At 36.0% G+C, this 15,204-nt stretch overlaps 1 protein-coding gene across 1 annotated transcript; it reads right to left on the minus strand.

The window, feature by feature from the left end:
- Positions 1-1,436: 1,436 nt before the first annotated feature.
- On the minus strand, positions 1,437-3,035 carry LOC149216684 (heavy metal-associated isoprenylated plant protein 23-like). Its single transcript, XM_089391256.1, has 3 exons — positions 2,521-3,035; positions 2,284-2,359; positions 1,437-2,063 (listed from the first exon to the last, which is right to left on the minus strand). The coding sequence occupies exons 1-3, from the start codon at positions 2,584-2,586 to the stop codon at positions 1,768-1,770; spliced, it is 438 nt and encodes a 145-aa protein (XP_089247382.1). The 5' UTR covers positions 2,587-3,035; the 3' UTR covers positions 1,437-1,767.
- Between the last annotated feature and the right edge of the window lie 12,169 nt (positions 3,036-15,204).

The following is a 15,204-nucleotide window of genomic DNA, read 5'->3' on the forward strand; positions in this document are numbered from 1 at the left end:
CGGCTCAGCGCAGGAACGGGGATGCGAAGGAGGAGCCATCCTACACTTATCAGACACCCACTCCTTTAAAATACAAATGGGACTGGGCCGGGGAACAAACAATTTTGCCGAGCTTCTGACCGCCAAATATCTCATTCAATTTGCATTGCATAAACATTATGCGCATTTAAAACTTTTTGGGGATTCAAAATTGGTTGTTAATTGGATCAACAAAAAATACATCTGCAATGGATATATATTGAAGCATATTTTGGCTGAGATTCATAGACTTATCATATCATTTGACTCTTTTACTTGTCACCATATTTACAAGGAGCGGAACACCGTTGCTGACCACCTATCCAAAGAAGCAGCGGTCCAGGATGATGACATCTGGTTGATCTGCGAGGCATTGGATGGTGTTGTATATTAGTGCTATCATAGACCCTTTATAGATCCTGAACTCATATGAACAGCATGGGGAAATCAGTTCCTGCTTTTGATGTTTTCTTTATTTTGTATAGATGTACATATTTATCAGAACATATTACTCCCTCTCTGCAAGAGGATGACAACTTCCATATTTTTTGAATTATCTCTAATCGCTCCATCTGTGGAGGAACTCTAAAAGTTTTTCATTTTTGGTACAGGCAATGCCTCACTACAGTGATGCTTATGCATATGCAAAATGTAATTTTATTTTATATAATGAAAATTATGCCTTTTTCCATGGAAATATATATATATGTTTACTTTATATATATATATATATATATATATATAATTTATTCTAATTTGTTTTTAATATAATAATAAGTTATCTTAAATTGAAAATATGACCAAAAAACTAGAATTCACAAAAATTAAAATAATAGAAAAATGAAAAAAAAAAAATTCTAAAAACAAAAAATTAGTAACTAATATACATGAAAGTTACTAAAAACCCATAACAAAAGTTCAATCAATCACTTTAAAAATAAATAAATTTAAATAATAATAAAAATGAACAAAAATTGAATTCCTCCCAATTTTTTGTAACTAATATACATGAAAGTTACTAAAAACCCATAACAAAAGTTCAATCAATCACTTTAAAAATAAATAAATTTAAATAATAATAAAAATGAACAAAAATTGAATTCCTCCCAATTTTTTAAATCAAATACAAATTAAAATATAAAATCAAAGCAAAACTAAATACCTAATACAAAATAAATATAATAAATAATAAATATTTTATTATTTTTTTAAATGGATATTGTGCGGTAGGGTTTCAAATTTACCGAGTGATTTGTAAATTCGCAAATCTAATCAGTGGTTTATTTATTTTTTAATACTGAGTTATGAAACTTTGGGAGAGCTTCCGATAATCAAAGTCTGATATGAATCTTCGCAATTCTCGCATTAATGAACTGAAAGGCTACCCTTCAAATTTAATCATTGTCTTCCTTTCGTTGGGGGGACTGTCTGGCCATTGAATGCAACTGGAGTTTTATTCATTCAAATAAAAATGCGCGTACAGCCTCTTCCCCATACCATCGGCATGATAATTTACCACTACCTAATCCTCTCGACAATCCATTTATTATTCTCCTTAAAACAATCTGTAAACAACTACCACTGCCCGAAGTAGCGTGCATTGACCACAGTGGCACGCCGAATGATGATTTCAGAGTACATGTTTTATGCAGTAACATACACATATATATATATATTATTAGTGTAACAAGAGACACATATGATATATATATATATAAACACAGAGACACCTAGAGCATAGAAATAGAACTACATTATGGTGCAGGCATTGGTATTGTCTTCGCTGAAAAGAGTTGTATATTTTTCATCTTCACGGTTTGGAGTAGACAAAGCGTATTCCACTTTCCGAACATAGCCAGGGGGAGCTTTCTTGTCATACGTGTTTGGGGCGTATGGATAGTAAACCAGTTTGTACGGCACGTAAGGCCATAACTCTGCACCCTTCCCTGTCCCTGCTTTCACTCTCTCCAGTACAGTCTGCGCATCCACGTTGCCCGTCACGGTTAATCTGCTCTGACTTCTGTTTACTTCCACCGACTTAACACCTGCCAAATTAATCGAAACAAAATTATTTATTAGCGCTTAATAAATATACGACGCCTTGGAAAAACTAGCCTTACACCCCCGTTAAACGCTTCATCAACCCAAAGTGAAATAAAATCACATGTAAACAAAGAACAAATAAGATAGCATAGTTGTATAAGTGCGTTTTATGTTTTTAAATGGAACTATGCTAATGCATGTGATATGGATAGAAGATGTTGCCTTCCATAGATGACACCGAGTTTTTCACTTTTCTTTCACATCCTTCACAGTCCATGCGAATTTTCACCTCCACTGTCTGCCATCCAAAAATTTAAATGAATGAATAATTCTTCAACGTGATCAGAGAAACACTAGGAAACTGATACAGCATATAGTTATGGGCCATATGAGTGAATAAACTCTTATATAGATCACGTCAAGTTAACTTATAATCAACATAGTTAATTATGTATTTACCAGAAGATCTTTAGCACGTTTGCGGCGTTTGAAGTTTCCACCAAGCAGGGCCGATATAAAATCCATTGTCCAGAAAGCTGGCTGTAACCGGTCAGAAATAATATAGAGAGATGCTTCAGAAGGTTTCGGCGGAAGAGGAAAATGAAGAAGTGAATTTATGGATGATTGGAGGAGATATTGTGAGCGATGGTTCAAAATATCAAAGCATGGCAAAAGTATGATCCCGCACACCTAGAATCATTACTGAACTTATAAATTATATTAGAGGCCACACAAATGAAATTCAGCGCGATGATGAATATGAGCTTGCAGCTATGGTACTCTGCTTTTTCAAGGGAATTGGGAATATTGTTGGGACACATGATGGGAATTGTTATAAACATATAACGTCGACAAGGAGTACAGTCTGGGATAGCAAAAAGCTCGAGAGGGGGAGGTCTGAAGCGCGTCTGGCTCTCATTACAGTACAGCCAGCTATTACTATATAGTATATACCGTGAGCAGAGCAAAACAAAGCATGGATCTTGGCTGCTTGTTACGCGGCACTCCCCAATTTAAATCATAATTCCCGTCTTTTCCTGCAAGAAAAGGTTTCGTAATGACATGGCATTGGCCAGCTGTAGGGCTATGAACCAGAGCTGTCATACAATACAAGCAACTGTCAATACCCATCCTGTACGCAATCTGACGTGGCGGCCTATGATTGGTTGGAATGAATCTTCTCCCTTTACTACCAAAAAGGCGTGCACGGGATCCAGGCAATATAGTGGACTCCAGCGATTCTTGATTCACCTTCAGCTCAACCAACGGATACATACATCCATTCCACTCTATTGCTCCGCTCACGCACAACTCACTTCCACTCCATTCCTCGAACCTACCATGTTATTCGATACAACTCATTCTCCCAAGTCTTACAAATTTCCTTTAAAAGTACATATTGTATAATTTAATTTTGTGCAACACGAAAACGACTCTTAATTTAATTTCTGCAACACGAAAACGGCTCAACGACTCTTACAAAACTAAAGAATTCCTTAATTTGTGCAACACTCGGTAGATTCTATCGACTAAATTTTTACTCCATCTTTCACGAAAAATTCTTTTTAAATAAATGTAATTTATCCCATATTTCATAAAATCTAATCCTGAAAAGCGATACTGCAATTTGTTTCTCAAAACTTCAATTTACTGTATTTATAAAAAAATTAATTTATTATATTTATGGTATAAAAAAATTAATTTATTATATTTATGATATAAAAAAATTTAATTTATTATATTTACGATATAAAAAACTTAATATATTATATTTATGATATAAAAAACTTAATTTATTATATTTATAATATAAAAAATCCGAAAAATTTAATTGAGCCTAGTGTCAAAATCGCCTGAGGATTTTTTTTTTAATTAATTAATTTATTTATCTAAATCAATACAATCAAGTAAATAAATAATATTTTGAATAGACTCACCTATTAAATTTTTTTTTTAATATATTATATTTTTTATAAGTTAAAAAAGGCATAGTTTAATTTATAAACAAAATGATTTTATTTTTTTTTATGATTATTTTTTGGTTAATTTTAAATAAAATCTCATAAAGATTTTTAAAAACTTGAGTTTATTAATTTGAGTGCCTGGGTGCTAAATTTATTTATGATTTGAAAAATGTATTTTAAACAACAAATTTTTTTGAAATTGTATTGCCAGATTTTAGTGAATTCTAATGAAAAAACTATTCATCTCTGAATTAAACTAAGTCATAAAAAATACTCTTATTTAAGTAGATCAATAGTACATATAAACTAATATAATTTAATAAAAATTCATTGAATTCTATTTCTACATACCTAACAAATACAATAAAATAGAATTATTATATTTTTCTTAAAAAACCTAATCAAGAAATAAAATTATTATACTTTTCAAAAAATATCTAAAATGATGATGATGGTGGTGGTGGTGGTTGACATCCATTGAGACCAAACTTTGGTCTATTGGACCTAAAGAAACAAATTATTTAGTTTGATTTAAGATTTTATTCCTATGCTCAAAAAGCTTGGAGAGAAGCCTCCCGAGCTCACCATAATTTTGATAGCCTAAAAGGTTAGGAAGGTAAGTATTGCGACGAAGATTATGAAACTGAGATCTAATGTGGTTGTAACGGGGGCACTCTAAGAGGAAGTGGTTTTCATCCTTGATGTTCCTATTCTCACAGAGATGGCAGATCCTTTCCATCCATGGTGTTTTAGGAACTACCCAATGACCTGTTTCACTATGGAGCTCATGAGAGTTCGTTCTAATCTTCCCTATATTAATTTTCTTCTTTGAGCTAGTTAAAATAGAGAGATACTTTTGATCTTCTACGGTGGGGTTGATGACCTTCTTATAATAACTTAATTTTCTTTTAGCTACTAAATCTTTCTCACACATTTTTTCTTTGAACTTAGAAGTAACAATATTTTAAATGTTATTAATGTTTTGCAATGCATCATTCTCCTTAATCTCCCAATAAGTAAATATATCATATGAATTTCAATTAAAAAAACAAAAAACAAAATTATTATATTTATAAAAAACCTTAAATAAATAAAACATCTTATAAATCTCAATTAAAAAAATAAAATAATTATTTATTATAATTAAAATATTTTTCATATTTTTTATATAATTATTAATCCAATTAAAAAAACAAAATAATTATTTATTATAATTAAAATATTTTCCATATTTTTTACTTAATTATTAACTTAATTAAAAAAACAAAATAATTATTTATTATAATTACAATATTTTCCATATTTTTTATTTAGTTATTAAATCTTTAATGTCTTATTAAAAAACCAATTAAAAATAACCTTCATGAAACCAAATTAGATGAGCATTTTCCCTAAATATGTCTTTACGACACAATGAGATGTCAAGTCCGGCCCGTTTGTAGGATATGTAGGGCCCATTCGCCACACCTTTTGCGGTATGCGCGTCTTTTTCATTTTTCGATAGCAGCTCAATTTAGGATATTTTGCTTTAAATTGATTTCCACGTAAATTTGTTGGATCTGCTCAAATACGCACTGTCTTCAATAGTGACAGTAGCAATTAAAAATATAATACTTTAGTCAATGAGACGACGGAAGAGTATTGCAGTGGTGAAACGTTCGCCTCCTTCAAATGACGCCTATTAATCTGTCGCTTTAGGAATGTGAGTAATGATATATTTTCTGTGGCTTTACATGATATATTTTTGTAAAAAGATTGAGGAGTCATTTTCTCTTGAACAAATCCTTTTCAGAGTGGTTGAGATTCTGTTGAACTTCATGTGGAAATACTGGCCTAAGTTTCCATCTCAACCTCTAAATTCTTTGTGCTAGCCTGTACAGCTTTACAACCTCAAGGTGCATCAAACGTGGGTCCGTGCTCAACAACTTTTCCCAAAAACAACCGTTGCAAGAAAGAAGATAGAATTATCAGGCATTACACTTAAGCCATAAGCCAACGCTTACTGAGAAGGAGAGACGTGTGATGAATAATTGCACCGTAGTGAATAATTTCTATATCTAGCCCTTTCTCCTCAATTTTGCTATTGCAGACATTATTACATTACAATCCAATACCATGATCATAAAAAATAATGCCATTACTTTTAAAATGAAAGAAAAGTGGTTAGTAATTAAGTGAGAACCATATTCATACAAGATATTCGTTTGCTTCAGAACCTGCTCAACGAGATCATTCTGCAAACAATATCAAGTTATTATACCATGGAAAAGACCATATCAGAGTCAGAGAGAATTCATAAAAATACCATGAAGTTAAATTAGTGAAAAAAACATAAATTGATATATATGCATGGAACTGCCCAATTTTCCCATCCTCTGCATTGAGAGCAAAGTCGAATAGTTTTTCCGCCATACATCTTGCTAAGGATTGTATAAGCATTGGGAGCAAAGTCTTCGAATAGTTGAATAGTTTTTACGCCATACATCTCGTTAAGGATTGTATAACATGATAAAATCTCACTTGTATTTATATCGTAAAAGAAAAGATTTCACTCTCTAGAGTGAAGTATTTGTTTCATGGAGATTTGATTTTTTAAGGAGTAACACAAAGGGTTAGAAGAAGATTAAAACTAAAAAGAAAGCAAAAGGAACTTGAATAATTCTAGAAGAATCTCTTAAAGGCTTTATGTAGATGAATGTATCATGTTTAAGAATTTCTTGTCATTCTTTAACTAAAACATAAGAAGGCTTGTTTTTTTTAAAGAAACGGGTAACATTTTCGTTAAGATTTTTGAAAATGGGCTAGGTCCTTTACACAACTCAGATATGAACTCTCTGCATATTTCATTTCGTTACACAGAGTATGGACCATCTTGCTACCATGATTATTTATATATGTTTTATAGAAGGAACTATAACTATACATTCTCCAAAAAGTGTCATTATAGACTATACAATGATAATGGGTAACATTTTTGTTAAGATTTTTGGAAATGGGCTAGGTCCTTTACACAACTCAGATATGAACTGTCTGCATATTTCATTTCGTTACATAGAGTATGGACCATCTTGCTACCATGATTATTTATATATGTTTTATAGAAGGAACTATAACTATACATTCTCCAAAAAGTGTCATTATAGACTATACAATGATAATGCATATATATAGATATATATAGATATATATATATATATATATAAAGAAAGCACAATCAACTGTTTTCTGTCTCGGCGTCATCACCCGCACCCGTAGGCTCGCTCTTAGACATATTCAATGTAGAAATTCCCACTGTAGATCGCGTGATAATGCAGTATACTAAAGAAAAATACTAGATGTACTTCTACAATCAAACTTTGCGGAACCTTAATCAATTTGAGCTAGATCAATCAGAACACATATAACAGAGAATGAGAAATCAATCACACATGAAACACAGAAGAATACTATGGGGAAAGCCTCAGCTAAAAACCCCAATCTCTGTATTATCATACAAGTGGAAATACGTCTGAATTACACAAAGCTTTAGCTCACAAGCTATCCAGGTCTCAGTACAATCCCTCTACTGCTCATAGACAGTCAAAGGCTTCTCACAAACCTTCTCCTCTGCCCTCCAAGCCTCCTATTTCCTTGCGTAGTTTCTCCTAGGGTCCAATGTTGCCACCTGTGTGAATTCACCTCTCACACTGCTCACTAAACTTAGAAGTAACTGCGCAATCCTAAAGGAGATAATTCCTTCTGCATAGATGAGTTTCATATATAGGAAAAATCCTCCAATTGATAGTACATTGTCCCTTCCTCTGATCTCAATTGGGTCTTTGACTGAACTAACATGCATGAGTTATTTATGAGAGAATATTCAGTTATCTGAAGTGCAGCAGTTACATGCATGCATACATTAACTAACTGAACTCACAATTAATTCCACAAACTGTTGGAACTAATCTAACTAGACTTAACTCAGTTAACTGAGCTAACTAATTCAACTCAAAGTACAACTCATCATGATCTCCTTTAACTTCCTCAATCAATGGAGAAACGTTACATGTCTTCACATAGACTTCATGTTTGATTTCCTACAACTAATTAACTCAAGATGAATTAATTAATTATTTTACAAACAATTGCTAAGATCAAATTCGAATTTTACTTCTCAATTTTAGTTCAGGGACTAACTAAAATTGGAATCTATCCCGAAATACTATTTATAGCAATGCTATTTTTAGCATTTCCATTTTTTCATTCCTTGTTGCTATATCCAACACTGGTACCTGAGATGCTATTTATAACATTTCTATTTTTAGCATTTCTTGTTGCCATTTTCAACACTCCCTCTCAACAAGAAAGACATTCAACTCGAACCCGATCCTGAACCTTTGGAGTGTTCTGCATGCAAAACTTCTCCCAAGTGTTGCAGCTCCAACAACTCTAAAACAAAAAAAAATCTCCCAACTGACCTCCCTGTTGGGATAAAAACACCCTCTGATGCTGAAGCTCCCTCTATCGTTGACAAGTGATCCCTCTATGACCTCTGAGCTGCTGCAACACTCCATACATCTCGCACCGTTGCACACCTCTCTGTGCCATCCTGCACTGGTGCAACACTCTTGTGCCTCTTGCATTGTTGCAGCCTGCTAGCTTTGCATTGTCCTAGGATTCCTGCACTGTAGCTCTCTCTGTCGCTCTATCCGCATCTGCCTCTACCCACTCAGCCAGTCATGCTACTCCTCGTTGGGGCTCCCGTAGCAATGTCTAATCAAAGAGGTTTAGTATCTCAATGATCCTGCCCCTATTCCAGCCTTCTTGGGACTGTCACTCCACATCGCCTCACCTCCGACTTGCAGGTATGGATGCATGTGATCCCTCTACCCACTTGGCTCGAAATTTCCCCCTACTGGAGGTCTCTGCATGAGTGGATGCCTCCACTCGATCTCCTCTCAGCTTCTCTAGTTGTGGCTGCTCCACAACCTCCTGAAGCTGCTTCACCAATTGTGGCTCCTCCACAATTGTCTGAGACTTCTTCTGGCGCTGCATGTTGAGAGGTAATGTACTCTCCCTCTCAACCACCAAGTCTCCAACAGTTGCCTTGCTCCTTAAGGCTTTGCATGCATCTTGAACCTCAAGAGCATACAGGTTCTTGACTCGTGAACCGATCTGCTTCACCTGTCTCGTGGTGACGTGTCTAAGGAAAAACTTTCCCTTACTGAAGACTACATCATAGCTTTTGTCTTCCAGCATCGTGATCGATACCAAGTTTTTCTTGAATCCTGGCACATACTTCACATTGATCAAGGTAATGCGAGCTCCATGCTCCCTCTGGAAAACAACTCCGCCTACTCCTGAGACACTATACTTTTCATCATTATCCATCGCTATGAGTATCTGGAGATCTTTCTCCTCCAAGGTACTAAACAAACTCTTATCGCCGATCATGTGGAATGAAGCTCCACTATCAAGAAACCAACCACCTCCCACCATGGATGAAACCATGCATGCGAAGAGGGCGAAATCCAACTCGATTTGTGAGGTCAATGCCTCACCTTCAAATCCTTCCTTGGATCCCATCTTGGATTTCTTCAGTGGACAATTTGTAGCAAAATGGCCCACCTCATGATAATGAAAGCATCACACTTTTGATTTGTCAAACTTCTTCCCACCATAGGAAGAACTTGATTTGGGATGAGAATCCTTCTCCTTCCCTTTTTTTTCCTTACTCACTAAGGCACAATTTTCTTCATCCTCCTTGGATGAAGGACCATCTCTGGTGCTTCTTCTTATCTCCTCCTGCATCAAATCCAACAAAAGTCGTTTCCAATCTGGCAGTTTCTCTCTTCCATTTACCAAGTCTTAGTAGCTATGCCAGCTCTTAAGAAGACCGAGTAGAGCTAGACTCACCATGTCATCATCGGTTGTCATGATCCCTACACTTCCAAGCTCATCCCTGTAGGTGGTGAGCTTGTTCAGATATGTAGAGATCGTGTCGCCCTTTTCACACTTGATTTTCCGAAGTTTTTCTTTCAGTGCCAACTTCCTCTGATCATTGTTGTTATGATATAGATCTTTCAATGTTTTCCACATTGAAAACGGTGTCTCCTTCCATTGGAGGCTCGAGACAATGTGGTCTCGAACTCCCTCGAAGAGGATTTTCCTTGCTCTAGCCACACATTTCTTCCATTTTGCCAATTCTGTAGCATTAGCCGTTGCTGGCTTGGGGACTTCTTGATCAATGAAGTCCTTTAGATCGTTGTCCTTTAATACTGCTTCCATGTGATCCTTCCAGGCTATATAATTCGAGCTACCATCAAGGGCATACTCGAGTCTTAAACCGTTGAATGCCATTAGGGAAATTTGAGATGTGATAAGAATTTGAATTCTATAATCAGGAACTTCAACCTTCGAACTTCTCCCTTATTTGTATACTGTTCTTCACTTTGATCACTTTTGCTCTAATACCATGTAGAATTCCCACTGTAGATCCCCTGATAATGCAATATATTAAAGCAAAATGCTAGATCTACGTCTACAATCAAACTTTGAGGAAGCTTAATGAATTTGAGCTAGATCAATCAGAACACATATAACAGAGAATGAGAAATCATTCACACATGAAACACAGAAGAATACTCTAGGGAAAGCCTCAACTAAAAACCCCAATCTCTGTATTATCATACAAGTGGAAATATGTCTAGATTACACAAAGCTTTAGCTCACAAGCTATCCATCTCTCAGTACAATCCCTCTGTTGCTCATAGAAAATCAAGGCTTCTCACAAACCTTCTCCTCTACCCTCCAAGCCTCCTATTTCCTTGCGTAGTTTCTCTTGGGGTCTAATGCTGCCACCTGTGTGAATTCACCTCTCACACTGCTCACTAAACTCAGAAGTAACTGCACAATCCTGAAGGATATAATTCCTTCTGCATGGATGAGTTTCCTATATAGGAAAAATCCTCCAACTGATAGTACACTGCCGCTTTCTCTGTTCTCAACTGGGTCTCTGACTGAACTGACATGCATGAGTTATTTATGAGAGAATTTTCAGTTATTTGAAGTGCAACAGTTACATGCATCCATGCATTAACTAACTGAACTCATAATTAATTCCACAAACTATTGGAACTAATCTAACTGGAATTAACTCAGTTAACTGAGCTAACTAATTACAACTCAAAGTACAACTCATCCTGATCTCCTTTAATCAAGGGATAACTTCCTCAATCAATGGAGAAACTGTTGCATGTCTTCACGTAGACTTCATGTTTGATTTCCTACAACTAATTAACTCAAGTTGAATTAATTAATTATTTTACAAACCGCTCCTAAGATCAAATTCGAATTTTACTTCTCAATTTTAGTCCAAGGACTAACTGAAATTGGAATCTATCCCGAAATACTATTTATAGCAATGTTATTTTTAGCATTTCCATTTTTTCATTCCTTGTTGCTATATCCAACACTAGTACCTAAGATGCTATTTATAGCAATTGTATTTATATAATTTCTATTTTTAGCATTTCTTGTTGCCATTTTCAACATTCAAGATCTTTGATTCGTTCTCTTTTTCACCCTAGATATTCGCAACATCAACACCAACTTTATCACCATCGCCAACTGAATTCTTCATAGCAGCATCCTCATCGCCTTTCTGCACAAGAGACCGAGAGATTTCCAACCCTGAACACTTCCTTTACGACTCCCACCGTAGCCGTCTCCACCTTGATCTCTATATTATCGACCTTTTGCTGAACGCCCAGAACATCCATACACAAACCTTCCAGAGTTTTTTGCACGAGCTCCCAATCTTTACCCAGTCCAGACAACTGCGCGTAAATTATCGTCGTGTTCTCGTTTATTTCTTTGACGATTTCCCTTATCACATGTTTGCAGTAGCCCTCCACTATACTCTCCATACCAACGTTCCCGACGCCATTGCCTAAACCCGAGCTCCCAGAGCTTGAACCACCCCGACCGAAATTCCCTGTTGAAGACATTTTGGCAGCAGTTTGCTTTTGCACAGCTTGAATCTTATGGTTAACAGAATGGAGTTAGTCAAGGTATATGACGATTGGATCCATCCCAACATTCCTCTCCAGCCTGCTAACATTCCTCTCCAACCTGTCGCTCATAAATTTCGAACATAGCTAGGTCGTATTAACGTCAATTCCATCCATTCCCCCCCCCTTCCAAGACCAAAGGCTCGCAACAATGGAGCAAACGTCCCCTTTAGAAGCTGATATATTATACAAGTCGATGGTGATATGAAACCTCATAACACACCTGTCCTCGCACATGAACTATCGTCCAACGACACTACAATTGTGCAATAAACTACCACCTACCATCCTGGATATCAAAGAGTGAAGGTACCTCAGATAGCCATCCAACACAACTACCACCATGCAGAGGTGCCTTGGAAAGCAGGCCTGCTTAACTGCAAAATTGTTGTTCTGACAACCCGTACCACCAGCATACAACGCCATCTTGCAGCCATCGGCTAAGGGATGGGACATGATGATGAAATAAGTTTGTTTATGATACAACACCCCTCCCTAATATAACTCTTGCGTTTTCATGGATGTCTTCCATATTGTTGTTGGCTCTCAACATGTGGAATAATTTGACTTTCTCAAATCTTTTTAACAAGTGTATTATTCTTATGATGACTGGGGAGGACTCGTCCTTGAGGAGGAGGTCATTCCCAAGGAGCCTGATACAATTTTGGCTGATAATCTTGGAATCGCCCACTATATTCAAGGAGTTGACACCGTTGTCTAGAAATTTTTTTAATCCTTCCCAAAGAGATAGAGCTTCCACTTGGTTGTTAGATGTGACCCCAAGGCCCTAGGCGTAATTTACTCTTGTTTTTTCTTCAAGGTTGATTATGACCCCTCCCGCTCTAGCCTCCACGGGGTTACCTTTCAATGCACCATCAAAATAAATTGGATATTCCCAACTTTCCTTTGTCATTCGGTAAATTCGTCACCTTTCAGTATTATGTAGAAGTTTAGAATATTAGAGGGCTTTAGATAGGAGGGCTTTAGAGAGGGAGGAGAAATCTTGAGCCAACTTTTTCAGAGCTGGTGAGATTGATCATGTCCAAAGCATCGAATTCGCATGAAGAAATGGCCTTGAAAAGCAACGATACTCCTTTGATTGCAACAAATTCGGGACTTTCACGAAGATTTTGGAATATGGACTGATTGTGGCATAGCCATATTGATCAGCACATATATTTGGGAAAGGCCAACCAACAACATCAAAGAAGCGAGTTAAAGGAGTGAGGAGTTTTATTTCCCCAGTGAATAAACATGTCACTCCAAATGTCAACAAGGTGGGAAATATGGGCCAAAGGAGCAAGGTCATGATTCCAAACTTCTAGTGAGAAGGGGTAGAGACAAAACAAATGCTTGATTGACTCCTCTGCTTGACCACACAACACACACCAGGATGGACCACAATATTTCTCTTTTTTAAATTCTCCGATGTCAAGATTTTCTCATGAACCAACTCCCACCAAAAAATGTTTACTTTAGGAAGACCATCACCATTCCATATTTTCCCCCACAGAGGGGAGGGGAGAGGGGAGGACATACGATTAGATAAAATGGCATAGCCTTCCTTGACACAATATTTTTTTGAGGTTCCTCCCAACCAAACTCGTCTATCTAGCTTGCTTGTTATTATAGGGGTGAATCCATAAAGACTTTCAATCAATGTATCCCACTAAGCTTGAAGATGATCAAGAATATCTAGAGAGATCCACTCTCTCCATAAGTCAGTGTCATCCCAACAAGAGATATCCGCGAGATGAGAGAGCCCCTGATCGGTCATCCAACTAGAGAGAGTAGGATCAATTCCTAACGTGCAGTCAACTCCAACTTGAATGCACTTCCCATTACCCGGAAGCCAACCAAGATGATTCAGAATGAGAGAGGACGAGGCTTTACATAATCTCCATATTTTTGAACCTTTCTTTTCCTAGGATTCATCCTCTGGTCTATTGAGATGACTTTTGTGAAAGTATTTTTTTTATGAAAGTCATTTTCCACCACTCATCAGAATTTGAAAGGAGCCTCCAGACCAATTTTTCTCCCAAAACAATGTAAAATTTGAAATGGGAAGTGTAAACTCAAAATGGGAACTCTAGCATAAAAAACCCCAAAAAACATGAAAAGCAGTGCTAAAAACGAAAAGTGTGTATACTAGAATGATGTTTTTTTTTTAAGGGTCAATTTTAAATATGTTTTAAAAATAGTAGTGAAAACGAATTTTTTGTGCAAAAATTGTCCACAAAACACCCTGAAAATGAAAAGTGTTGATACTGAAACGATGCTTTTTTTAGGGTCAATTTTCAACATTTTTAAAAAATGGCAGTAAAAACAAATTTTTATGTGCAAAAAAAAATTGTTTTTTGGGAAAAAACACACTAATGTTTTTGGTAGAATAACATTTTTCTTTCCTCAGTATAATTTCATCATGTTTTAGTAATGAAGATAAAGATAAAATAATGGGATTTGAAACACATTAAAATTCTATTAGTTTTCATCCATGTTGTTAAACATATAATAACATGACACTAAAGATCGCTAAAATTCTAATTGTGTTAAGTATTGGGGGTTTTCGTAGTGTATTATATTAGATATCATTTTGGGATTCAACTGTGTTAAGTAACTCATTCATCTATGACCATTTCCATGAGAGGTAGTTGTAACTGACTAATTTCTCATGATTTTTAAATAGTCCACTTAGCACTCATTACATCAGGTGATGCTCACAAGGGTGAAGAAGTGGAATTGAAACTGGTGAAATGAATCACATAGTGTCGATCATCACTTCCAAGGCTTGCACTCGGTAACCAAAAATTCCTGAGAGGTCACCCATCCTAGATCGCAAGTGGCTCAAGCACGCTTAACTGTGGAGTTTTCCCCACAATCATGCCCACTTAGCTTGCTACCCCATTTGAAAAACCTTAGCAATTGTTGTGCCTCATGAACCATTCAAGTAGAGTTCCCTTCACTCTTTTGAATTGAGTATTGGGGGTTTTCACAGTGCATTATATTAGATGTCATTTTGGGATTCAACTGCGTTAAGTAAGTCATTCATCTATGACCATTTCCATGAGGTAGTCGTAACTGGCTACCACATGGAAATGGTCATAGATGAATGACTTACTTAATGTTGA

This window comes from Pinus tabuliformis, chromosome 1_1, assembly GCF_031772625.1.
Source record: "Pinus tabuliformis cultivar Carrire ecotype Pingquan chromosome 1_1, CPIR1, whole genome shotgun sequence".
NCBI lineage: Eukaryota > Viridiplantae > Streptophyta > Pinopsida > Pinales > Pinaceae > Pinus > Pinus tabuliformis.